This window comes from Pristiophorus japonicus, chromosome 7 (genome assembly GCF_044704955.1).
Source record: "Pristiophorus japonicus isolate sPriJap1 chromosome 7, sPriJap1.hap1, whole genome shotgun sequence".
NCBI lineage: Eukaryota > Metazoa > Chordata > Chondrichthyes > Pristiophoridae > Pristiophorus > Pristiophorus japonicus.
In genome coordinates, this window is record NC_091983.1 from 189,167,337 (window position 1) to 189,191,589 (window position 24,253).

The 24,253-nt window shown below is 44.0% G+C and overlaps 1 protein-coding gene across 6 annotated transcripts in view; it reads left to right on the top strand.

Annotated features, from left to right (window-relative positions):
- prdm1a (PR domain containing 1a, with ZNF domain) overlaps positions 1-24,253 on the top strand; it is a 93,707-nt gene that overhangs the window by 54,650 nt on the left and 14,804 nt on the right. The window contains exons 1-4 of one of the 6 annotated variants that reach the window (XM_070885614.1): positions 6,257-6,315; positions 9,569-9,851; positions 17,787-17,906; positions 22,782-23,034. In XM_070885614.1, the coding sequence (XP_070741715.1) occupies positions 9,672-9,851; positions 17,787-17,906; positions 22,782-23,034 (553 nt within the window). In that variant the 5' untranslated portion in view covers positions 6,257-6,315; positions 9,569-9,671. Of the gene's footprint in view, positions 1-6,256; positions 6,316-6,980; positions 7,504-8,162; positions 8,372-9,568; positions 9,852-17,786; positions 17,907-22,781; positions 23,035-24,253 lie in introns of those variants that run through there. The other 5 variants (XM_070885612.1, XM_070885616.1, XM_070885613.1 and 2 more) reach the window with 5 other exon arrangements.

Consider the following 24,253-nt stretch of genomic DNA (forward strand, 5'->3'; position numbering starts at 1 on the left):
CCCTCACACACGGACTTCCCAGCAAAGGTGACTGGATAACAGTCCGGAGCAAGAACCGCAGCTGATTCTCCTTCCCACACCCCCCTTGGATACAGCCAAGGCTAATTGTGTTCCCCACATGCTACCTGGGCTGAGAACAACTAACTCAGCACAGACCAAAGATCAAACCTGTATGGCTTAGTACCACACCATGCCACAGCATCTTTACCCATTTAATTAATTAACAATGATGAGATGCTTGGGTGGCAAATCTTATGGCGGCAGCAGTATAGAATAGTGTGTGTGATTGTTTATTGTGAAAGATCTGAATTGAGGGCGTGAGAAAAAGAACTCTCCTCAATTGCAGTCGACAGAGTGGTGTCATCGCTCGTGCACCAGAATTTTGGACTCTTGACCAGGTGCTGTTCCTTTCTCCCTCCAAATCAGTCTGCAAGGCGTCTCCTGCAGTGCAACCCCACACTGGTTGAATTTCACCTAATAGTGCGTTTGGTGTGGCGGATGGGGGCATGAATCAGGAAGAGTACAATAATTGTAACCAATAGTTTGGGAGAATGCCATGGGCCATAGTACCTTGAATTCTGACGTGGGGTGGGATGGGGGGAGCTGGGAAGGGACATTTTATAATCCTGTCGATTGAAAATAGGGTGGAGATAAGTTATTTTCCACTTGAAATCTGTGAAACACTGCTCCCTTCTCTCCGAGTGCTAGTGAGGATAATTGGTTGCACTTTCTCAGCTGAAACCCAACCCCATCCTTTGATCAGCAGCGAGGTCTTCTATTGAGCTGGTCCAACTTCGATTGAGCGGGGGAAGGAGAAGGACAAACCACAAGGCTTGAATTTCTGCTCGCTCCTAAAAATGCACAGTTTCACAAATGTTTTACATTCTCCTCTCCTGAATTCACTGCCTTGTGCTGGAGTGCAGTTCCTCAGACACTGTACTCCAGTACCTCAACCAATTGGGCGTTCTTTTTAAGAACTTAGATTCCTAGGCACTGAGTGCTGGCAGGTGATTCAACCATGGGGTATCTGTACATTCAATATCACCATCCTGTTCTCAACAGTCATCCACGCACAATTTTCACTAGTTAGCAATCAAGAACAGAGAGTCTGCATGATTTTTGTTTTGTTCTCACTCTCCAACTTAGGCAAATTGTAGTCACTACTGCTGCCCTTGCTGACAGCTAACTGAGCACAGACTGACTGACTGGAGTCCCCCCTGGCTCAATTACCCACTCGGGGAGTGCATTTGGAGACTGAGCCACCAGTGGGCCTGTGATCCTATATGTTTTGCAGTAGCTGCAATACTCACAACTCCAGAATAGGCAGCCTGTGAAAAAAGATGTCTCTTGGAGTTGCACATTCAGTCTGTTTATCAGGCTGCAAGGACTAACCATTGAGAGGAGATAAGAATAAGTTAGCTGTTAGATTTAGGAAAAGTTACGGGCTCAGAGTTTGATTTGTTTATTGCTTCTATTTGAAATCAAACACTAATGTTGGAGAGAAGGGAAGAGAAAAGAAGGTGTCTGTAAGTTTAACATCCTTAGCATTTGCTCTGGAGCTGGTTCCAGCTCCTTCCCTCGATAATAATCCATCATTAGGAATGATCAAAACAACAGTCGTTCAAGGTTGATTTATTTTGGCGGGGAAGGGGTGAAGTTGATTTCCTTCTCTTTGGGCTGTGGGTTAAAATGAGCAACCACACAGGGATATTCTTTGGTTTTAATTTTGAATAATTCACTTCAAATTCCTTTTGAACATTATATGAAGGCTGGGCATGTGTGAATACTTAATGGAAAATAATTGGAGTTTAACTGTGTTGATTGACAAGGGATGATACAGTTTCCAACACACTATTACAAGGCCAAAGGCTTGTTTAATGATGGTTTTTGGGAAGGGAATTAGGGGCTTGTGACACGGACCCACTCGCAAACAAAGCCTCCAATTTCCATGGAGCAGTTTTTCTCATCACTAATGCATGAAAAGGACCATTTTAAAATGTTAAAATAGATTTTACTGGTAGATTTTAATGGTGGGTATAGTGTCTGCGAATATCCAATATGCACTCCCATTATTGGGAAAGGCTGCATCTAACACTTGTAAACTCAGCCCTAAGTCTTGTGTTTGGTACTGAAATATGTGGGAGAAAAAAAAGTAAGGAAAAATCAAAACCAAGACAAAGGTCAACGAAGTGATGTATGAATATGAATTTAAATTCATTCCATGTCTATAATTGGATGGATTCTATGAACATATTTTTAAATTCTTGAGCATGTTGAATTTATGGTTGAAGTTTGACAGCCAGTCAGTCCTGTGCTGTGATCTGTTAGGCCAAGTGATAGAGTAGATACAGAGAGAGTGTTTCCACGTGTAGGGAAGAGCATACCTAGAGGTCATCAATATAAGATAGTCACCAAGAAATCAAATAGGGAATTCAGAAGAAACTTCTTTACCCAAAGAGCAGTGAAAATGTAGAACTCGCTACCACAGGGCATGGTTGAGGCAAATAGTATAGATGCATTTAAAGGGAGGCTAGACAAGCATATGAGGGAGAAGGGAATAGAGGGTTATGCTGATAGGGATAGATGAGGAAAGACAGGAGGAGGTTTGAGTGGAACAAAAACACCGGCATGGACTGGTTGGGCCGAATGCCCTGTTTCTGTGCCGTATATCCTATGTAAACTGGACAGCTCCTCGCTCTGACATGATGCCTGCTGGCCCCTGTGTGAGGGGGAGAATTGTTAGGAATACAGGGTCAGGATTAGGCCATTCAGCCCCTCGAGCCTGTTCCACCATTCAAGTAGATAATGGCTGCCCAAGTTTTCTCTCTTTAATAAGACAAGTGCCGTCTCCCAGCACTCTTCCTTCCCCACCAAGCTGTGAGCTGCTATCCGTGGGCCATTGATTTAGTGGCCCTGGCCTGTTATACTTATTCCTTAGTGAAAAGCACAATTTAATCACCAGTGTGCTAAACTAGGCGCGATTAGCTCTTCCTACAGATTAGGGTCCTGTATGTGGAATCTATTGATCCGAGTCACTCCCTGCCTCTAGTACTTGTACAGATGGCATTATAACTCGGCCAAAGACTTCATAGGAAGTAGGTCATAAAAACTGGGAGATTAGTGGCAAGACTCATCCCTGTTCTGCAGGAGGGATACTTTCAAGGAGACATGCGTGCAGTCATTTGGAATCAGAGACAGAAGCACTTGTTCAAACTGTATCTGCTGGGATGTTCTGCTGTTCTTCCCAGCATAGCAACTTCTGGTGATGCTGACTGGCACTGGGATACAGTACCAGCAGAAGTCGCTCGACTGTATATGCTCCACGTCTTCCCCAAGCTGGGGGGTGGGGGGATTGCTGAGGCCACTTGTCGCATCCCATCTGCTGTCCTGATTGAGACCCGCTAGCTCCATCTGGTCAAACCTGGTCTGAATGGCTTTGCTCCACACCCGGCAGCACATTGACCAACTGAGCCATTCGGGGCCTATATGGTAAATTTGACACAATGTTCACAGCAAATGCATATCAAGTGATTCATTCAGATTAATAGGTTGTATTATTCTCTAGAATTTAGACAGTTAAGGCCTTTATTGCAAAGGGGATGGAGTATAAAAGCAGGGCAGTCTTGCTACAGTTATTAAAGGTATTGGTGAGGCCACACCTGGAATACTGCGTGCAGTTTTGGTTTCCATATTTACGAAAGGATATACAGGCAACTCTCCTTTATCCGGATACGGATCTAACGGAAAACCCGTTGTAACGGAATTTAAAATAACTGTCACACACATGAATATCTCGCTCACTTTAACTATCAATTACACATAAATTGACAGAGGCATGGACTTCTTTCTCGCATTTCAACTGTCACATGCATTGAAAGTAGTTCAAGCAGTTGGGTGTACAATGTAAAATGTCTTGTGGCACTAAAAGGAAACAAAAAGTATTGAGCATTCAGCAGAAATTAGAAATTAGAAAGAAGCCTGAAGCTGGCAGAAGTGTGCGTACCTTGATGGACGAATATGAAGTTGGATCATCAACAATTTACGATATCAAGAAGCAAAAGAAAGATTTAGAAAGTTTCACCGATGTTTCTGAATCTCCCGCGAAGGCAATGTCTCGCAAGAATTTGCAAAAGCCGAAGCTTAACAAACTAGACCAAAGAATGGTTTTCTTTGAAACGGTCTGAAGGTGTGGCAATTTCAGGGCCAATGATTACAGCAAAGGCCAAGGACTTCAAGATGAAAATTAAGCTAGCTGAAGAGTGCATTTTCTCAGAGGGCTGGCTCACACGTTTTAAGCAGCGCCACAGCAATAGCCAGCTGGATGTGTCGGGCGAGAAAAAATCAGCAGACAATGAGGCCGCACAGAATTATTCAAGAACATTTGCTGAAATGGTGCAGGAAATGAAATTGACCTTAGATCAAATATATAACACCGATGAGACTGGCTTACTATGGAGGTGTTTGCCAACTGCTATGTTGGCTGCAGCAGGGGAGAAGGAAGCTGCAGGCTTTAAAATGAATAAGGAGAGGTTAACAATCTTGAATTGTGCCTATGCCTCTGGAGAACATAGACTTCCACTTTTAGTGATTGTCAAATCAAGACAATTTTCATGTATTTTATTACGTTCACGTTAAGATAACAGAAACTAAATCTTCGTGAGTGGGTCTATCAACTTCAAATATCAGCTTTAAAATGTAAACTCGCCCTAACGGAAGATTCGTTTACCGGAAATGCCGACTCCCTGAGTAATCCGGATAAACAAGAGTTTACTGTACTTGCTTTGGAGGCAGTTCAGAGAAGGTTCACTAGGTTGATTCCGGGGATGAGGGGGTTGACTTATGAGGAAAGGTTGAGTAGGTTGGGCCTCTACTCATTGGAATTCAGAAGAATGAGAGGTGATCTTATCAAAACGTATAAGATTATGAGTGGGCTTGACAAGGTGGATGCAGAGCGGATGTTTCTACTGTTGGGGGAGACTAGAACTAGAGGGCATGATCTTAGAATAAGGGGCCATCCATTTAAAACAGAGATGAGGAGAAATTTCTTCTCTCGGAGGGTTGTACATCTGAGGAATTTGCTGCCCCAGAGAGCTGTGGAGTCTGGGTCATTGAATATATTTAAGGCAGAGATAGACAGATTTTTGAGTGATAAGGGAATAAAGGATTATGGGGAGCGGGCAGGGGCGTGGAACTGAGTCCATGATCAGATCAGCCACGATCTTATTAAATGGTGGAGCAGGCTCGAGGGGTTAAATGGCCTATTCCTACTCCTATTTCTTGTATTCTTGTGAAATTAGGAATCACTTCTACACACAAAGGGTGGCAGAAGTTTGAAATTCTCTGCTGCAAACAGCAATTGATGTTAGATCAATTGTTAATTTTAAATCGGTGATTGATAGATTTCTGTTCAGGTATTAAGGGATATGGACCAAAGGCCGGGTATGTGGAATTAAGTCGCAGATCAGCCATAATCTCATTGAATAGCAGGACAGGCTCAAGGGGCTGAATGGCCTACTCCTGTTCCTGTGTTTCTAGCTGCTTCTATAGCCCTGATTACTTTCATAGCTTCCAGCTATTGGTTTTACGGAGGAGCATATTCATCTGCATTGCAACAGTGACTACACTGCCAAAGAATTTCATTGGCTGTGAAGCATTCTGGGACATCCTGATGTTGTGAAAGGTGCTATACCAATGCAGGTTCTTTCTTTCAATATAGCACCTTTAATATAGTAAAACGCCCCGTGGTGCTTCGTGGGATCGTCAGCAGAAGATATTTCCCTACATTATCCATGCTCTTTTGCATTTTGAAGCTTTTGTTTAACCTCTTTCCCAACCACCCCAGTATGCTCCACCCACGCACTCCATCCAAAAGGTTGCCATTTTGGCTGTCTTTAGAAACCACCCCCCACCTCCCCCCAGTGGCTGGGAGGGTAAATCCACTGCCAGGTTCGAATGCTTCCCCAGACTGGATCCTCGGCCTGTGCTGAGTTCGTTGGAACGCAGCTCCAAGGGATGGAACCGAATGAGATCAGCCCAGGTTCCTGCTTCTGGTTGCTATCTTATCACCTCTGCTGGATAGTGCATGGGCGCAGGCATCAGCTGAGGATAGCATTCCCCGGGGACCCACCCCGGCCCCAGTGGACAAACACATTGCCTGTTCTCACCACTTAGCCTCTCAGATAAAGGATAGCCAGTTGGGCGAGGTACCCAAATAAGGGCTGGCACCTGTGAACCGACCTTAATATGAAGCAGCAGTTCAGCCTCTCGAATGGTTGCGGAATTAAAGGACGGGTCTGTCGGAACTTCCCTAAAGTAGTAAGGGATCACCGCGGGTACTTGATTTTTAAGAAGTGTGGAGCTAAGCTGCTTTTTTTGAAACTGAAACTCAAATCTTTGACGCATGTGAAAGATTTCTAATGAAGTCTCCTCACAAGTGTTGACCTTTCCCCAAGTGTTTTGAAAGAGGTGGATTTTTGAGAATTGAAGGGCAGAAAGGGCTAACCCTTAACCCTCCCTTTATCTATACCCCAAACTATTGTGCCTGTTTTTTTAAAGTTTTCTCTCCAAAGCCAGGGTTCTGAGCGGTTGTATTTGAGAGAATTTCCCTCGCTGTTTGATCTGAGCCCTGTTGAAACCGCGTGTGGTTTTTAAGCAGAATCTTGTTTTATTGGGGCCGGGCTGTCAGCAATAATAACAAAAAAAAAACATCAGCAAATGTTGGCAATGTTAAGTCATCATTTACTGTCGAGCCGGCCCGATTTCCAGGAAGTGACTAGCGGAGATGTTGTGAATGATGTTGTAGGGCTGTGTGTGTGTGTACACATGTGTGAGAAATGCAAGTCTAGAAAGGGAGTCCCTCCCCCTGTCTTTTTAAATACTCTTTCCTGCACACACATGATCTCTCTCAGAGAAAGTTGAAAGCCAGCGAGCGCTTCGGCAGCTGAAGCCTGTGTGACATCTGTCAGTCGGGGAACGGCAGCGATAACCAGCACAGGACTGGCTGGGGCATTTCTCCAGATAACTGTGGCCATGCAGCGATCCCTAAAGCTCGGTATAACTGAAATAATAATCGTGTCCTTGAGAGCTGCGGATTGGTGAAGCTAACTGAGGTTTACATTCGAGATGTGGATGGGTTAAGGGGAGCAGAGAGAGAGAGAGAGAGAGAGTCTGTTTCAACACTGGCTGACTGACGTATTGGATCTTTCTGTCCACATATGGGAGGGGTGTGTTATCAGTGCTGCTGTTGGGGAGTACAGGGATGGTGAAGGAAGTGAAGTGTCTGGTTTGTTTTGTAAGGAGAAGCAGGAATGTAGGTCCACATTCCCAATAGTAAACAAATGGGGCATTGTGTCCCTTCATCACAGGATGTCCTTCCTACAGCCCAATGACAGAGGCAGATAGGAGGCAGAGATTGACATGGGGCTCCAGCAGTGAGTAAAATCACTTCCAACTCTTCACGTCCCACGGGGGGCCATCTCTGCAGTGAGCTGTTCATCTTTCCAGGTTAGCACGCTTACCATTTCTTCTCCACCACCCTCCCCGTTTTTGTTTTCCCTTCTTATGGAACAAGTACTTTATAATTAAATTTCCTTAAATAGTATGTATTTTGTTTGTGTGTTGCAATAACTTCTTGTTAACCCATTTTAGTCAGGAGGCCAGCCTGAGCCAGAGCTCTGTGTGTGTTTTAATAGCTAGGTGATCCAGGACTATTTACAAGGCTAAGTTGTGTTTGTGTGTGTGTGTGGGGGGGGGGGGGGAATTTCAAAAGATCATAATTTTCTTCCTATTTCCAAATCATTGCTGGCAATTCTAACCAGACACATCTGTTGAGTGTGTGCTGGCACCGATAGAGTTAAGACCAGGAAATTGATCAGAAGGAAAGGGAGTTGCGGGAGTTTACTTCGGCTGTTGTGTGTGTCCCTCGGTTCAATTGAGGGAACTTATCATGTGCCTGGTTGGTGTGTTAAAGGGGCATTGCACCTGCAAAAGCAGCCTGTTCTGTTTGATTTGCCTGACTTTTGTCTTTTCAAACACACCTCAAAGTGTTGAGGAAAGGTGCTTTTTAGGTTAACTTGCTATTATAGGTTGCTGTGTGTCCAGGTACAGATCCCGCCCACAGCTGGCGGGCCTCGGCCGTCAGCTCTTGGCGAGTGAATCATCAGATTAAGTTATTAATAGGAAACTTGAAAGAGGGAGGAGAAAGGAAGAGTCTCTTTGGTTTGTACTTACTGAAAGTTTCACTGCAACAATCAGCCCTTCAGTATTCGCAAGAGGCATGAGCACAGCACCTGTTCAAGGAGCAGTGCAGTCTGATATGTGCCAGTGTGTTTGTCTCCCAGCACAAAGCTGACAGGACCAGTGAGTATTCATGGTAAACAACTGCTAATATTGTCTGTGTGTGTGTAACTTCAGAGTGTTCTTTTTGGTTTTTATACTTTTCTTTTTCCCTTTTTCTCTCTGTCTCTTATCTGCATCTCTATTTCTGCATCTGTCTTATCTGTCTGTCTCTCACTATGTATGTGAGTGTACACCTGCATATTTTTCTGTCCTGTTTTCCCCCTCTCTGCCTCTTATTTATTTGAAATATTTATTTTACTACCTTTCTCAAATGTCCATAATTTGAATTCCCCCTCGGTGGTACATTAGCAACTTTGGGGAATTTTACACCAGAATGTTGTAGTAAAATATTTAAAATTTAGCTTGGCAAAAGGAAAGGCATTTTAAATCTGATCATTTCAGTGCATCGTTTACCCCTTGACATTTTGAGGCAGTAGCCTTATTTCTCTTTTTAAGTCGTAAGTCGGTGCGTTGTACTTTTGTTTAAAATCCGGGTTATTGGCATTGCCCGGCGCTTGGTTGTTGCGGCAATTGGGATGAGTTCAGCTGCTGTGCTGCTGCTGCCAAGACCCAGACTCCTGTCTACCCCAGAGGACGAGGAGACGTCACGGCAGGTTGTTTTGGGGATATTGTTTGCTCCTCTGGATTGTGCTGGGAAAGTTCAAGCTTCCCCATTTGGAAAGAGCAGCAGGTTCCGCTCCTGCCACACACTGATCCATATTTAACTCGCCGACGCAGACAACAGCTCCTTCCTCTTCCTCTGCTTGTTTGTGACACTTTCTGAAGCAGCTTTTCCACAGCCCCCGGCCCTCCCGGGTGCTTGGCCATGAACTAACGTGCACTAGGAATTGAGGAGAAAAACTTCCTGTGATACAGACTGCATACTTGTTTTTAAAAGTGGGGGCGGGGGTTGGAGATAGAGAGGAGACAGGGAGCTACTCACGTACTGATTTTATATTTGAAGTTTTCCCACCCTCCCAACTTTACGATCAATATTGCTTTAGTGGCTTTGTTCCAGACTAAATTGCAGTATGTGAGACTACCAAACATGTTGGTTATAGACTGCTTTGATGACTACTCAAGTACTTTCAACAACTAGACCTATGGCAAAAGTCTGCTCTATTAGTCACACACTGTCTCAGAGGAAACCACAGAATGTGGACAATCGAAATTAAAATACAGTTTTTTTTCTCTTTCTCCCCCCCACCCCCCCCCTCCTCCCCCAATCTAGGCTTTCACAGAAAGTAGTTTGGATTGTCGCATCTGAAGCCGGAGAAAAGAAGCGAGAGAGAGAGAGAGAGAGAGAGAGTGTGTGTGTGTGTGTGGGGGAAGAGATGAAAATGGACGTGGAGGATGTGGACATGACCCAGTGGACGGAGGCCGAGTTTGAAGAGAACTGTACGTACATTGTAAATGACCAATCCTGGGACCCCACCACCGACAGTGCCCTAACGCACGCTCAAACATCCCTGCCTCGAAACCTGAAGTTCAAGTATGCACTTGACTCAAATGAGGTAAGGGTGATGTTTTTCTTCACGTGTTTCAAACCTTCTCCTAACAGCAACTGCAGATCGTGATTCAATGCTGGTGTGTTTCTAATCCCCGCTCTGACCAAAAGTGCTTGTTGATTTTCAGATTCAATTGCTTCCAATTCTAATTATTAGCCTGAAATCAAAGTTGAAGAAAATAGTCTTAAGTATTTCAGTGGAAAGCACTGTCAGAAATGGCAGGAAATTCACAAGTCCATCTAGCAAAATGGGTATTTTTGTACTTAACTGTAAGATGAGGAAACCAAACCACACTTGAGAAGTTTTCAACTTTTAGAAGGTGCCAGCTCCCTTCTGCTAAAATATCTCATTAATTTAAAGCGTCACTGTGTTAATTTATTGATATGTTAACAATGCATTTTTTAAACAGCGCACTCCAGTAGGTTGTGGGTGGTCAGTAAGTGCTTTGTCCCATTAATCTATGACAGGCAGCTAATGTGTTATAATAAACATATATGTATAATTAATTGAGCAAGTTTAAAAATATTTTGTGTGTGTATGTGTGAGTTTGAAAGCAGGTCCCATGGCTGCAAGTAGGTTATTGTAGATTTTGTTCTTTACCTCCGCTTTATAGCATTTTACAACAGATAAAGTCTGTGTGCGCATGTGTGTATAACGGCACATAATGCTGGCTAACAGTAGGCAGTTCTGTGTGTGTTTGTATGTATAACAGTAGATAATGCTCAGCAATTGTAATATTGGATAACGCTGTGTATGTATGTTTGACAATCCTCTGTGTGTAAAACGGTAAATAAAGCTGTGTGTATGTTTAAATGCAGAACAGTAGGTGATGTGAGTGTGTGTGTGAAATAGTAGATAATGCAGTATGTATGTTTAACAGTAAGCAAAGTTGTATGAGTAACAGGTAATGTATCTGTTTCTATCCATAACAGAACATAAAACTCTGTAAAAGCAGGGATGAGACACTATAATTATGAGGAGAAATTGGAGATACTGGACAATATCCACTGAAACAGGGAAGGCTGGGGAGATGTTTTTTTTAATTATAAAGGGCTTTGATTGGGTGAAGAGGAAAAGGCTATTTCCTCTGGTTGGGAAGTGAGGGCGACAAGGGACCATCAGTTTAAAATAGTCACTGAGAGTGAGGGGAGGGGTTAGGAGAAAGGCAGAGAGCTGTTGGAACACAGAATACTTTGCCTCAGTGAGTAGTTGAGGCAATGACTGTTGCACCTTTTAAGGAAAGAGTCGATAACATTTTAAGCAGAGGAAATTCAGGGCTATGGGAAGAGATCAGGGCAGTGAGATTAGTTATAGATTGCTCTAGCAAAGAGCTGGCATAGACACAATGGGCTGAATGGCCTCCTTCTGTTCCGTAAGCTTCTATGGTTCAAGCAGTAAGTAAGACGTGTGTGTAACAGTCGGTAACGTTCTGTGTGTATCTAGAATCCAGGGAGATATTATCGCTACTATTAATGGCACGTTTCCCAGTTGGTCATAAAAGGCTGAACAACATCCTCGATTCTCACAGTTTACTTGAAGTGCTGTTCAGCTCTTTCAGCACTTGCAGGAAACGTAAAGACAGCTGAGACATTTAACTGTAGTGATTTATCAGAGAAAGCAATGGGTCAGAGCTGCAGTGTGCTCTCTGACCAGCTTTCTTATCAGGTTCACAAATTTACACTCAAAACAGCCGGGGATCACTGCTGAAGTGGGTGTGTGCATGTTGTGGGTTCAGCTCAAACTTACTTGACTAATTTTTGATTTTTTTTTCGAATACTACATGCAAAACAGTTCATTTGAAATGGGATTTAGCTGATCCTCTGTTTAATATTTGATTGTTGCTTACAGTTACAGATTTATTTTCTGGCATTGTTTCTGGTTCTATTAAGGAAACCTCAGTGTTTTAGTCCTTTTTTTTTAAATCAGAATGACTTATCCAGTTACTGTGTCTAAAGGACATTGCTACTTGTAACGGGACTGACCGACTTTTAGTGCACTGCCACATGCATTTCAGACATGGCAAAATGAGAACGGTGCGATGATCTCTGCTAACTTCAGATAGGCCTTGTGGATTTAGAGCAAGCTCCTGCTTTATTCTGTGCCCGTGTTTATTATTCTGCAAACATTTTGGCAGGCTTGAGGAGCCGAATGGCCAAGTCCTGCTCCTATTCTTCTGTTTGGAATCTTGCCAGTAGGATGTGTACGTCTGGAGAGGAAAATCCATCCTTTTCAATGTGCGTGTTTTACGATCCTGTGCGTGTCTCTTTTTCTCTCTCTCTCTCTCTCTCTCTCTCGCTCTCTCCGCTACTCAATCTGCACTGTGAATCTGAGCGAAAGAAAAAGAGGCAGCTGAATGAAAGTTGAAGTGAATAGAGCCGCCTTTGTAAACTTCCCTCCAGATGCGATTTTGGGAAAAGGAGGTGCGTTTTCTTTTCCCTAGCCCTCGCATGAGGGCATATGGATGTCGTTCCTTGTAGAGGATAGTGACTTCCACTTACTTGCTGCCTCTAACCAGCACACCTGAAGTAAAACAAGTGTCTTGAGGTACACTGTTGTAGCAAGGCTTTCTCATGTAGCCATCTAGTAAAATAAACTCTACCGTTTTTAACTGTCACAGTCTGGTCTTTTTAGAAGAGGATGTGAGTGTGGTGTTATCTGGGGAGGGGGCAGGGCAGAAATAATATGTGGTTTCACTGGGTGAGGGGAGGGTGGGATGAGGAATAAGGTGGTTACCGTGTTGGTTGGAGTTATCTGGGGCGGGGGTGGGGCAGGGCAGAAACAATGTGCGGTTTCACTGGGCGAGGGGAGGGTGAGATGAGGGACAAAGTGGTTACCCTGTTGGTTTACAGGGAAAAGAAAACCCAGTGAAGGGTTGTTTATCCCAGGCCTGTCCTTTCACACTATCTTGCAGTTACAAAAATAGGCATTGTAACTGACATTTTCTAGCAAGTCATAGGGAGAATTTCTACTCCTTCCTTTCTCTCCCCTCCCACCCCGCCTCAGCTCTCAAAAGCGTGGGCGGGGTTCTGCTCCTTTTTTTTTAAAAGAGAATAAAAATGCATTGAGGTTTCTGATCTCTGAATAACACCAGTGTAATTTAAAAGAGCCCTTTCAAACAGTCTGCAATTTTTAAGAAAATGTACCTACATATCACTAACTTGTACACTGTAATCACCATTTACTTTGCAGACATTTAATTAATAACTTGGAAGTTGTGCCCTATGTAAATAATTAAAGTAAATTGAGTTAATGAAGACTTGGCGGAGCTGTTTTTTGTCTGGGAGACAGACATAGGCAGGATGTCTTCGCTGACCTACCCCACTGACAGAGATAGATGCTCCGCGCCGGTAGAGGGGTCAGGGTTACCATAAACCACCGAGAGAAATGGCTTCTGCAGGGGGAGGGATATGAAGCATGAAAGTGTCGAAGCTTTCTACCTGTTATCCATGGCGTGTTTATACTTGGCAGACACCAGCCCTGGCTTGCCGTGATTCACTGTGGTCAGCAGCACTGGACCGCTGTTAGAACAGGTCTAATGTGGAGCTGAAAGCTTTGTGCAGTTGATTTTAAGCAGCCACATTTTAGTGTTGTCCTTCAACCGTTCTTCTGTATTGATGTTTGGCAAATGAAGGAGGGCAAATCTGCAGTCCAAGTGGGAGGGGCAAGAAGAACATGTTCTAGGTTCAATTGGTGTATCTACTGACATAGAAACATAGAAAATAGGTGCAGGAGTAGGCCATTCGGCCCTTCTAGCCTGCACCGCCATTCAATGAGTTCATGGCTGAACATGCAACTTCAGTACCCCATTCCTGCTTTCTCACCATACCCCTTGATTCCCCTAGTAGTAAGGACTTCATCTAACTCCTTTTTGAATATATTTAGTGAATTGGCCTCAACAACTGACTGACCAGCTTCAGTGGTTAATGGCGATGAGCTTGGCCAATTTTATATTAGAAAAGGAATTTGAAATCATCCTTCTGGCTCACTGCATAAATGGACAGCCTGGTATGTAACTGAATCACAACAGTCATGAAGATCCCAGGTATCATCCTGGTTTATGTTAAGCTAGTTGACTTTAGCTAGAAGCCAATGTGTTACTACAGTTAGGCTCAATGTTCTTTCCATCCTATTCCGATAGAGCAGGAAAACATTAAATGAGATTCCCCACTTCCAGTGATTGCTGGTCAGTGGCATCTGCTGGAAAGGAGATGGTCTCATTCAGCCGTGATACCCCTCATGTTCAAATAGCCAGCTGGCACGCGCCATCTAGATTCATTCATGAAAAACAGACATCTGGGTAGTGTGTCGGAGGGCTGCTGGGGCCCATGGAGTGGCTCCATGCGAGGAAACGCATTCCTCTGAGAGGAGGGGCAAAGTTAGGGAACTTTCCAAGTTCTTTTTCCAAGCCCAAGCACAGCTGCACATACAGAGAGAGAGCGAGAGAGAGGCTTGTGCCTGTTTTGCTGTGAAACAAGTTGTCACTGTGGCAGAGCCAGGGAACACTTCTTTTTCTTTTTTTTAATAACCAAAATTACATAAGTATGTTGCGCAAAAATTGATCTCGATCGGTCAAAATTGAGTTTACCTCTACGTGACCCGTTCCGAGCAGTTGGTTTCAGGCTCTGTTTCTGAAGTGATTTTTAGAATCTGTCTTTCTCACAACTATCTCTTGCATGTACAGGTGTCAACAACCAAAAAAGAGTAACACACATATGTGGCAAGAAGTAAAAGACACTAGTAAACTTTGTTTAAAAGACATTAGTATTTTTCATATTGGTTTTCCAAAGGGGGGAAATATAATAGTTGCTGTCTCATCTGTTTTCATGACATTCTCAATCTGTGTTTTTGCAAAGAAGGAAGATTGACTAAGCATTTTGGGCAGAATTAAGGAAAGAGTTTGCGTCAGGATGAGTTGTGATGATGATGATGCACAGATGTACAGGCGAGAACCCACAATGTGGAAGTAAAACTTCAGCTGGCTGGCTAATTTCAGTAACGCTTAACACTTAAGAAATGGGCTGGGTTGTGTCACAAGCTTTTTGTGTTTGAAACGAAAGTGCACAGCAATAAGCAATAATATAAAAGCTCTCGAGGTGAGTAGAGGCAAGTGGCAGAACTGCAGGTGTGTGTCCTCTGCACACAGGGGGCATGGTGTTACGACCCTGAGCAAGTGCCCTTGTTTACACTGGCAATTGGAGGTCAGAGTGGCCCAGTTTCTGCTTAAATTTAATCAGCAAGTGTAAATGCAAAAAAAAAAATGTGCCTGGAGCGGAGGAGAGCCCATCTCTCCCCGGCTCCTCCAGCCATTCGATTTAGGTGTCACACTTTGTGCAAGTAGCAAAAAAATGTTTTTTTACTAATTAGCCTCCAGGAGAGGGCAAGGGTCAGGACCAGTCACTTGTGGTAAAACGTGCACACTTTGAGAACAGGTGCATGTGTATTCAGCGTAAGAGTGTACACATGCGTTTCCACTCCCCAGTTTTCCTTCCTACCTCTCCTGAAGGCGCCAACTCATGCCAACTCAGTCCCATGATTGCTTGACAACCTCCTGGTGCTCACTCAAATGGCCATTTCTCTCACTGGAACACCAAGGAATTTAGATCTTGTGTAAATGGGGGCACTAGCACTCAGTTTCACATTGGATTCTGAGCTCCGCAGAGCAACACACGTCCAGCATGCCGATCTGACCGCGGTGTTTTTCACACTGGTCTAGAAATACTGTAGCAGGGTTGGTACTGCAATAACTCTCACTGCAGTCCGGCATGCTTTTTGAAATTCTTGGGGTGTGGGCGTCACTGGCAAGGATAACGTTTATTGCCCATCCCTACCTGCCCGGAGAAGTGGGGATGAGCCGCCATCTTGAACCGCCCTAAAACATTGTGGGTTTTTTTTCTGATTCTGGCCATTTCAGATCACCTAAGGGCAGTGCATGTTTGGAAAATGAGTGCAGAGGAGCTCATGACTGTAAGGGAGCCAGCTCGATTAATTTTTTTGGCATACATTTGGCAGCTTTCGTCACGACTGAGCACTCTGTGCTCACAGCTTTCCTCGCATGCGCTGGCCCCAGGTGAACCAATACGCCCAGATGCAGGAACAGAAAAATGGACCCAAGTAACTTACTCTTTCTATCTCTGCACGGTGTAAGCAAGCACTGCTTTAGGCCATAGTACCATCCCTTTAATTGTTTAGATGAATAACTGGTTTCCTGACACATCACTCACAAAACATGCAGTGAGTAAATGAAGAAAAGAATTTGATCAAAACAAATTGAATCTATTCAATGTTTTCTGTTTTGCTGGGTTTGTTTCTTCCTACCCCCGCACCATTTCCCAACACACAATTCACTTAGTTGAAATCGCTGTGCTGTCTAACTCAATATTGTTTCATTTGCCGTAAAAATCTGAGGTGGGCCCAGTATCGTCAACCGTACATCATACATTCCTGATTAGATCATCAGCTTTCAGATCTCTGGGCTTTCGCTCTGGAGAAACAGGTTTCACTGATCTTGCTGGGTGTGCTCAGGAAAGAAGTTAGAGTTTGAAGGGGAGGGGGCGACAAATCGAAATGTTATTGTTGCGAGTTTAGTTTCACTTAAATTAACGGGTTGCTAAGTTATCTGGTGACGAGGATTGTGCTGTGCTGGTACTGGGTGCTGGTTGGCACGCTGCCGGTGCTGTGAATCGGGTGATGCAGTTCCATGCATTAGGCTGTGCACTGGATCACGACTGTCAGTTGGCGCTCCAATATAAATAAATGTCTCATATCTGACATGAGTCCACATTTTGATCTATCTTCGGGGTGCTCATATAGCAACTTGCAGTCTGCATGTCGTAACAATTAGAAAAGCTTGCGGGGCAACAGTAAGACTGCAAACACCAGGGCACCCTCGAGCAGACGGTGCCAATTTGCTCAGCCTAATTGTGGTCTCGTATCACTTTTGCTGGTAACTCCATTTAGAGACTGCAAGCAGAGAAGTCCATGCTACAACTGTACAAAGTATTGGTGAGGCCACACCTAGAGTACTGTGTACAGTTTTGGTCTCCTTATTTAAGGAAGGATATACTTGCACTGGAGGCACTTCAGAGAAGGCTCACTAGGTGATTCCTAAGATGAGGGGGTTAACTTATGAGGAAAGGTTGAGCAGGTTGGGCCTATACTCATTTGAGTTTAGAAGAACGAGATGTGATCTTATTGAAGGGGGCTCGACAAGGCAGATGCAGAGAGAATGTTTCCACATGAGAGGTAATCTGGAACTAGGGGGCTTAGATTAAGAATAAGGGTTTGCCCATTTAGAACTGAAATGCGGAGGAATTTCTTCTCTGAGGGTTGTAAATCTGTGGAATTCTCTGCCCCAGAGAGCTGTAGAGACTGGGTCATTGGATATATTTAAGGTGGAGATAGACAGATTTTTGAACGATAGGGAGTGAAGGATTATGGGGAGCGGACAGAGAAGTGGAGCTCAGCCCAAGATCAGATCAGCCATGATGTTATTGAATGGCAGAGCAGGCTCGATGGACCAAATGGCCCACTCCTGCTCCTATTATGTTCTTATTTGTGTGGCGGAACAGGCTCGAGGGGCTGAGTGGCCTACTGCTGTTCTTCGCCCCCCTCTCCTGTCATTCTTTCACTTGTAACAACATTAGTATTGTGGAGCTCTTTCACACATAAGAAAATATATATAATGGCAAGATTTAGTTAATGTCTTTTAAAATAAAAATGTATATGTTACTGTGGTACAATATGGAACGCATGTTGCGATAATCTGTGAGGAGACCTGATTCCAAAATGGTAGATGTGCTATTATTGGGAGGGTGTCAGATTTAATCTTTAAGAAAAAAAAATCAGTACCAAATAAACTAAAGCATTGTTTATTTTAATTAAGAGGTGAAATGTTTGAGCCAGTGTCCTCTCACTCATTGAGTTATGGCATTGTGTCCACAGGTGCTTGGAGTTATGAGCGCGGAGTACATCCCCAAAGGGACCCGATTCGGACCACTTGTGGGCGAAATCTACACCAATGACACTGTCCCAAAGAATGCAAACAGAAAATACTTTTGGAGGGTAAGTCGGGAAAAAAAAATTGTTGATGCAATTGTAAGGTCACTAAATGAATACTGCTGAAAAAGTTTGTCACTTCCTGTTTTACATCTGTGCCTGTGTCTCTGTGTATGTGTGCAGCAAAGAAGTTCCTATGAAACACCATATATGCACCAAGTAGGAGTTAACATAGTAAATTAGCTGAGTAAGTGTCTGGGGCTCAGAGGTTAGGAATGCTGAGGGTGAAATCTTGTTAGTAATGAACCGATTTCAATTATTCTTGGCCATATTCTTGGAACATAGAATTTCTTATGGAAAAGGAAACGATTCAGCTCTTGCTTGGAGGCAAATCAAATTTGCATTTTGACTGAGAACTAATTAGAACCAGTTGATGCAAAAATGCTGTTTTTTTTTTTCTCTTTTACTCACTTTTCCCTCCCTCTCAACTATCAGTAAGGAAGGGTGACAAGTCAACAAGGACCTGAACTGTGTCCAGTTCCTCCTCAGTCTTTTGTGTGTGTAATCCTTTGTATACTGTAACATCTTTTTCACTGAGCGACTGGAGAGAGTATTTCTAGAGTGCTGATTTTACCATTCTGCTAGCAGCAGTCCATGCAGCTCCTCTGGGTCCAGCGGCCGTGGGCATCTCTTGAGGCATCAGCACAGACCATGGGCGCATTCGCTCACCTGTATATAACCCTCCACACAAAGTAAGAAAGTATGGTAGCCAGTTTTGTAGCAATGAATCCAGACATTAAAAAAAAGAAACCTGTGCTGTTAGTGTTGTACTCCAGCTGCCGGGGAAACCGGCCCACGGTATGCGCGGTGTAATCTCTACAGCACCTGTATTTCAAAATTGTTTGCTTTTGTCCTTCTGTAACATAAATGTGCCATCAGAAATATAAGTGATTTCAGTTACTGTCCTCTTCCACTTTCCTTATCTTGCCTCGAATGGCCCTATTCTGTTCAGTAGTGCCCTGATCATTCTTTATATTTGGCATCTGTCGTTGGCACTTAGAAATAAGGTGTCAAACCCAATTTTCTTGCATATATGCCATGTAGTGAAAACCTCAACAAAAACCCCAATAATTGTATGTTCTCTGTTTCATTTGCTCCCCTTACATTAGTCTAGACTTCAGGAGGCCGAAATTCAGCCTCCCGATAAGGCCCATTACCGCTGGAAAGTGGTGGCCATGCAGCGGTGTCCAATGGCCGCCGATTTTTTTTTTTTGATGAATGGCCTCCGCTCGCGAAATTCACCCATGTGGTTTTTCCGGCGGCCCCCACTTCCGCCCCGTTGCTGCCGAAGCCTCCTAAGTGCATCATCAAAGTGCGCACCGCCGATCTCCCACCCCGAAGCAAACATTACCTGGAAAAATGTGGCTCGCCATTCGGTGCCCGCGACAGTTTTTTCTGTCGGTGCACTGTGCTTGCAGTGTCTGCAAAATGGCGGTGCGGCCACCATTTAAAGGGGAGGGCGCACTGCCATGGTTGCCATCTTATTTTTTTTTTGTGGGCCAACTGCCAGGTTGGGCCGACAATTATGCCCCCGGGTTCGAAACCCTCCCTGGTGACCCAGTGGATCTAACTAAACTAATTGCAGAGCTCGCAGCGGCTCTCCCCTTTTAAGTGAAGGGGAGAGATGCGGTGATGCGCCTGCGTGATGATGTCATCGACGCGCTACGCTGATGACTTGACAGCGGCAGACACTTTGCTCACCCCCACTTCCGCTCCCAGTTTGATGGGCACTCCGTTCTCGCCTCCACTTCTGCCCCCATTATGACCGACTTCTGCCCTGCTGGGCAAAAAAAGACAAAGAGCTGAATTTCGCGCAAGAGGCCACCACGTCCATTGCTGAGACACTAAGTGTGCCCCTTTTCCGCCGGGGTGAATTTTGCGCCCCCTCCCCCGCTGTCTGGTCACTGACTGGGATGTCCATCATTGCAGTTGCAAACCTGAGATTAATTATAGTGATGTTATCACAAACTGGTACACCATGAACATTTCTTCCAATTGGTGTGATGTATTGTGACCATCAGCAGTAATGATCGGTAAAACCAATGCGACAACAAACAGAATTCTTTCTGTCATTTTTTAGTTCCATAAGTGTTTGTGGAACTTGCTGCGGTTGTAGCCAGTTTATATGTTTTATTGTTGGGCTTGGGAGTCATCACTGCTGCAGCTCACGTCATTCACTGTTGTGGGAGCCACGACTGACAAAAGGAAAAGGCAGATTCTACGCCAAAACTTCCAAGTTTTGTTTAATTCCTCTTCTCTCCCCCCCCCCCCCCCCCCCCCCCCATCCAAGAAACACCCGCAGTCTGTTATAAAATTCTTCACATATTCTACAGGGCAAACTAAATGGGCATAGCTGAATCTAGGACTTGGCTTGCAGTGAGTACTGTTTAATGATGGAGCACCTTTTTAATATGTTCAGTACACCCCAGACACAAGATGGAATGGTTCCACAGCAAGAGGTATGGATTATACAAGTTGAGATGTAATGGTCATGGAATGCATTACCAGAGTTAGTAACTGGATCAAACAGTCTGTTTCCCTGTTGTAATACCGCATAAGAAAGTGGGGGCGGGCTAGCACATAGTTTGCCAGGTTTTACTAATGAGCTTTCATCTGCAATATACCATCTTGTCATAGAATAGTACAACACAGAAGGAGGCCATTCAGCCCATCGTCTGTGCCGGCTCTTTGAAAGAGCAATCCAGTTCATCCCACTCCCACGCTCTTTCCCCATATCCCTGCAATTTTTTCTCCTTCCAGTATTTATCCAATTCCCTTTTGAAGGCTACTATTGAATCTATATCCACCACCCTATCAGGCAGTGCATTCCAAATCCTAACCCCACATTAATGATATCATTATAATAATATTTAAATCAAATCCTGGAGTGAGGCTTGAACCCAGACCACCTGATTCAGGGACAAGAACAATACTGACGGACCCAAGCCACACAATTGGCCTCGGTGTCAGCCATGCCTCCGTAGTGACGCAAATTGGCTACATCGCAACAGTGACTACTCTTCGGACGGCCCAATGAAATAGTCTTGGAGGTCGTGATAGCTGCTATATAAATGCAAGTGTGTTTGTGCGTGTAAATGGAGAAAGTTGATAGTGCACACAAGCTAAAGCCAAGATTGCACAACAAGCAGATATAAAATAACTATTTACCCATAGGGCTATTAAGGTTTTCATTTCTGTTGTTTGATGTCAGTATTTGCATACTCTGCTAACAGTCATTGTCTAGGCTGACGCATTAAAGGCAGCTTTGGAAGAAAGGCAGAGAGCTCCAGGTTACACTAAACTCCACAGACTCACATTGTACAACAGTAGCTGATGAAAATGGTTATCACAGAGCTTAGTTGTTCTTTTTGAAGAAATAAAATGCAGTTATTTATGAAGTATTGTAGTACTCTCTAAATGAAACCAATTAAATATAATTGATCTTCATTCAAGCCGTTTATAACCCATGTTCAGATATAAATTTTTATATTTAGTCATTTGGGTCTTGGGGTTTGGCCTTAATTCTAAAATTGCGATGTGCATAACTGCAGGTTGGCCAGGATTGCAAAATACATTACTAATTACCAGAAATAGGTTCAGCCAAAAGATGTAAATGTTACTTTATTTTTTGTTCTCTTCTTCCTGTGTCATCACGCTATGGAAATAAGATTTGAATTAGGCTGCACTGATGACATCGGAGACTATGTCTCAGTTATATTTCTGAAAAGTGTACAGTAAATGATACCATGGAAAATCAATCGGAAGTTAATCAAGATTTCAACACACATACACAAAGTGCCTCGTAATGGAAGCAGCAGAGTCATTCATTCCTGGAAGTTTGAAAAAGTTCTTCACACTAAACAAAAACCTGAAAACATACTCGTTCACGCAGCACTCCGCAGCCCATCTGCTGTTCCAGTTTCTCATAACCAACACACCACAAGATATAAAGCAGGTCACTTTGAAGAACCCACGTGTGGTTCTGCTGTCTCTCCCCCCCACCCCCCCACCACTCCCCATCGATTTTACAGGAAGTACCATATGTTTATATTTAAACAAGATAAATATGAAAAAAGAAACAACCGGTATTTCAAAAGACGGCAAGCAAAAATCTGCAGCAGCAAAGTGCAGGGTAATTGTCGTGGCTCAAACCCAGGGCCTTGATCTGCTTCCAAACAGCTGCCTGTCCTGTTGTGGCAGGTGATCCCTGCACAGGTCCCCTCCCCAGATCATCTGCAGGAGCTCAGCTTTAGAAGTAAATGTCTTCGAAACAAAACCCAAAGAGTTGTGCATCGCCGGAGCACTCGGGGGAGGGGGCGGCAGGAAAATGGAGGCTACAGAATCAGTTTGAGTAGCCTTTGACGTCAGGGCTTCAGGTGACTCAGTACAGTGTGTGTACATATAAGCACAGTCAGAACGGGAGCACTGATGATAGCATCCACCTGTCGCTCGAGGTTATCTGCACAGGAGACTGCGCGGGATCACGCAGCAGCACAGGACTTGTTGTCAGGTTGACGGCAGAATACACCATTTAAATGTTTTTTTTTAAATAGAGATATAAAACAAAACATAGTGCAAACAAATGAAGAAGGTAACAGTTAAAGTATCCCTGTTTACAATGAAACATAGAAAATAGGTGCAGGAGTAGGCCATTCGGCCCTTCTAGCCTGCACCGCCATTCAATGAGTTCATGGCTGAACATTCAACTTCAGTACCCCATTCCTGAAGGCTAGATTGAAATCCATTCATACTTTTTCTTTATATATCGAGAGCTTGAAAGATTATCAATCATTTGCTCCACTTCAACTGGTTAAATATGTCCAGGGATGGGACAGTTTTGAAGTTGTATATTTAATTTTATTTTCTCTATATCCATTTTAGGTGTACTCAAATGGTGATTTGCATAATTTTATTGACGGGTTCGATGAGAGCAAAAGTAACTGGATGCGCTATGTGAACCCCACCCGTTCGAAGCAAGAGCAGTGCCTGGCAGCTTGTCAGAATGGGATGGACATCTACTTCTACACCGTGAAGCCCATCCCGGCTAACGAGGAGTTACTGGTCTGGTACAGCAGTGAGTTTGCAGAACGCCTCCACTACCCAGCCTCAGGTGATCTTATGATGATTAAGCTAAGTAAGTCTCTCAAATTGAATGCTGCATTGATCATCTTTTCATCCTGAGCATACTCACTTATCAAAATATCATGGATGTATTTGTATGATACACTGGCGGAATATTTTGAGTGTAGTTTCCTTTTGCCCGCACGTGTCAAGAGTATAGAATTTTATCATAACATCAGCGGCACATGCCAATGCAAGCAAGGTTAACGGCAGAGTCTGTGGAAGCCAGGTAGTGTGTGTGCGGTAGCACAAGATTGTCTGCTTGATTGCTTCATCCCATCAAGCAGCAGAAGGTGTCGCATGAAGCCACACAAGTGGCCAGATTTGGAGGTGTGCGGAGATCTCGGAGGATTCTAGGGCTGGAGGAGGGTACAGAGATGGAGACGGGTGAGATCGTGGTGGGAATTGAACACTAGGATGAGAATAACGTTGTCGGATCGGGAGCCAATGTGGGTCAGTGAGCTCGGGTGAACAGAATTTGGTGCGAGTTAGTATACAGGCAGCAAAGATTTGGATGAGCTGAAGTTTATGGAGGGTGGAAGGTGGGAGGCTGGCCGGGGAGCATTGGAATGGAATGGAATGGAGGTAACAAAGGCACGGATGAATTCGGAGTCGGGGTCGAATGGTTTTATTACCATCATGCTACGTTTGGGAGCTTATATAAGGAGGGTAGAATTTTTAAATGTCAGCAGCAAGCTTTTTATTAATTACTTTTTTAAAAGGATATCATGAGGTACATTATCCGGGTCCATGCTGAACGCAAGCAACCGTGTCCATCGCCAGCACTTATCGAAAGATGGCGGTGGTGTTGTGCTGTTATTACGGCAGCCTAGTTTAGCAACTCTAAGATTGAGAGTTCAGGTCCCACAGGGCAAGTTGTGAATTATTTTTCTTTTAAAACTGATAATTTGTGAAGGAGCACCAGGAAAATTTAAAAAAAGGACCACGAAAGCTGCAGGTTGTTACTAATGTCCCTCAGGGAAGGGAAACTACGTTAGGCTGCCAGCACATATTTGGAAAGTGTAGGATTATGTTCTGTTGTAACGTGTTAATAGCTGTGTATGTGAGTGGACACTCTCTCTCTATATAGAGAGAGAGAGCTTTAAAAGTGCTGGCACGGCTTGTGGCTGAAGGAATATGCTGTTGCGGTTGGATTTTTTTTAAACTCCCAGGTTTTTCATTTCTCTTTTAAAGCAATGTCTTTTGCTGGGGTTATGGCCCCACACATTCTG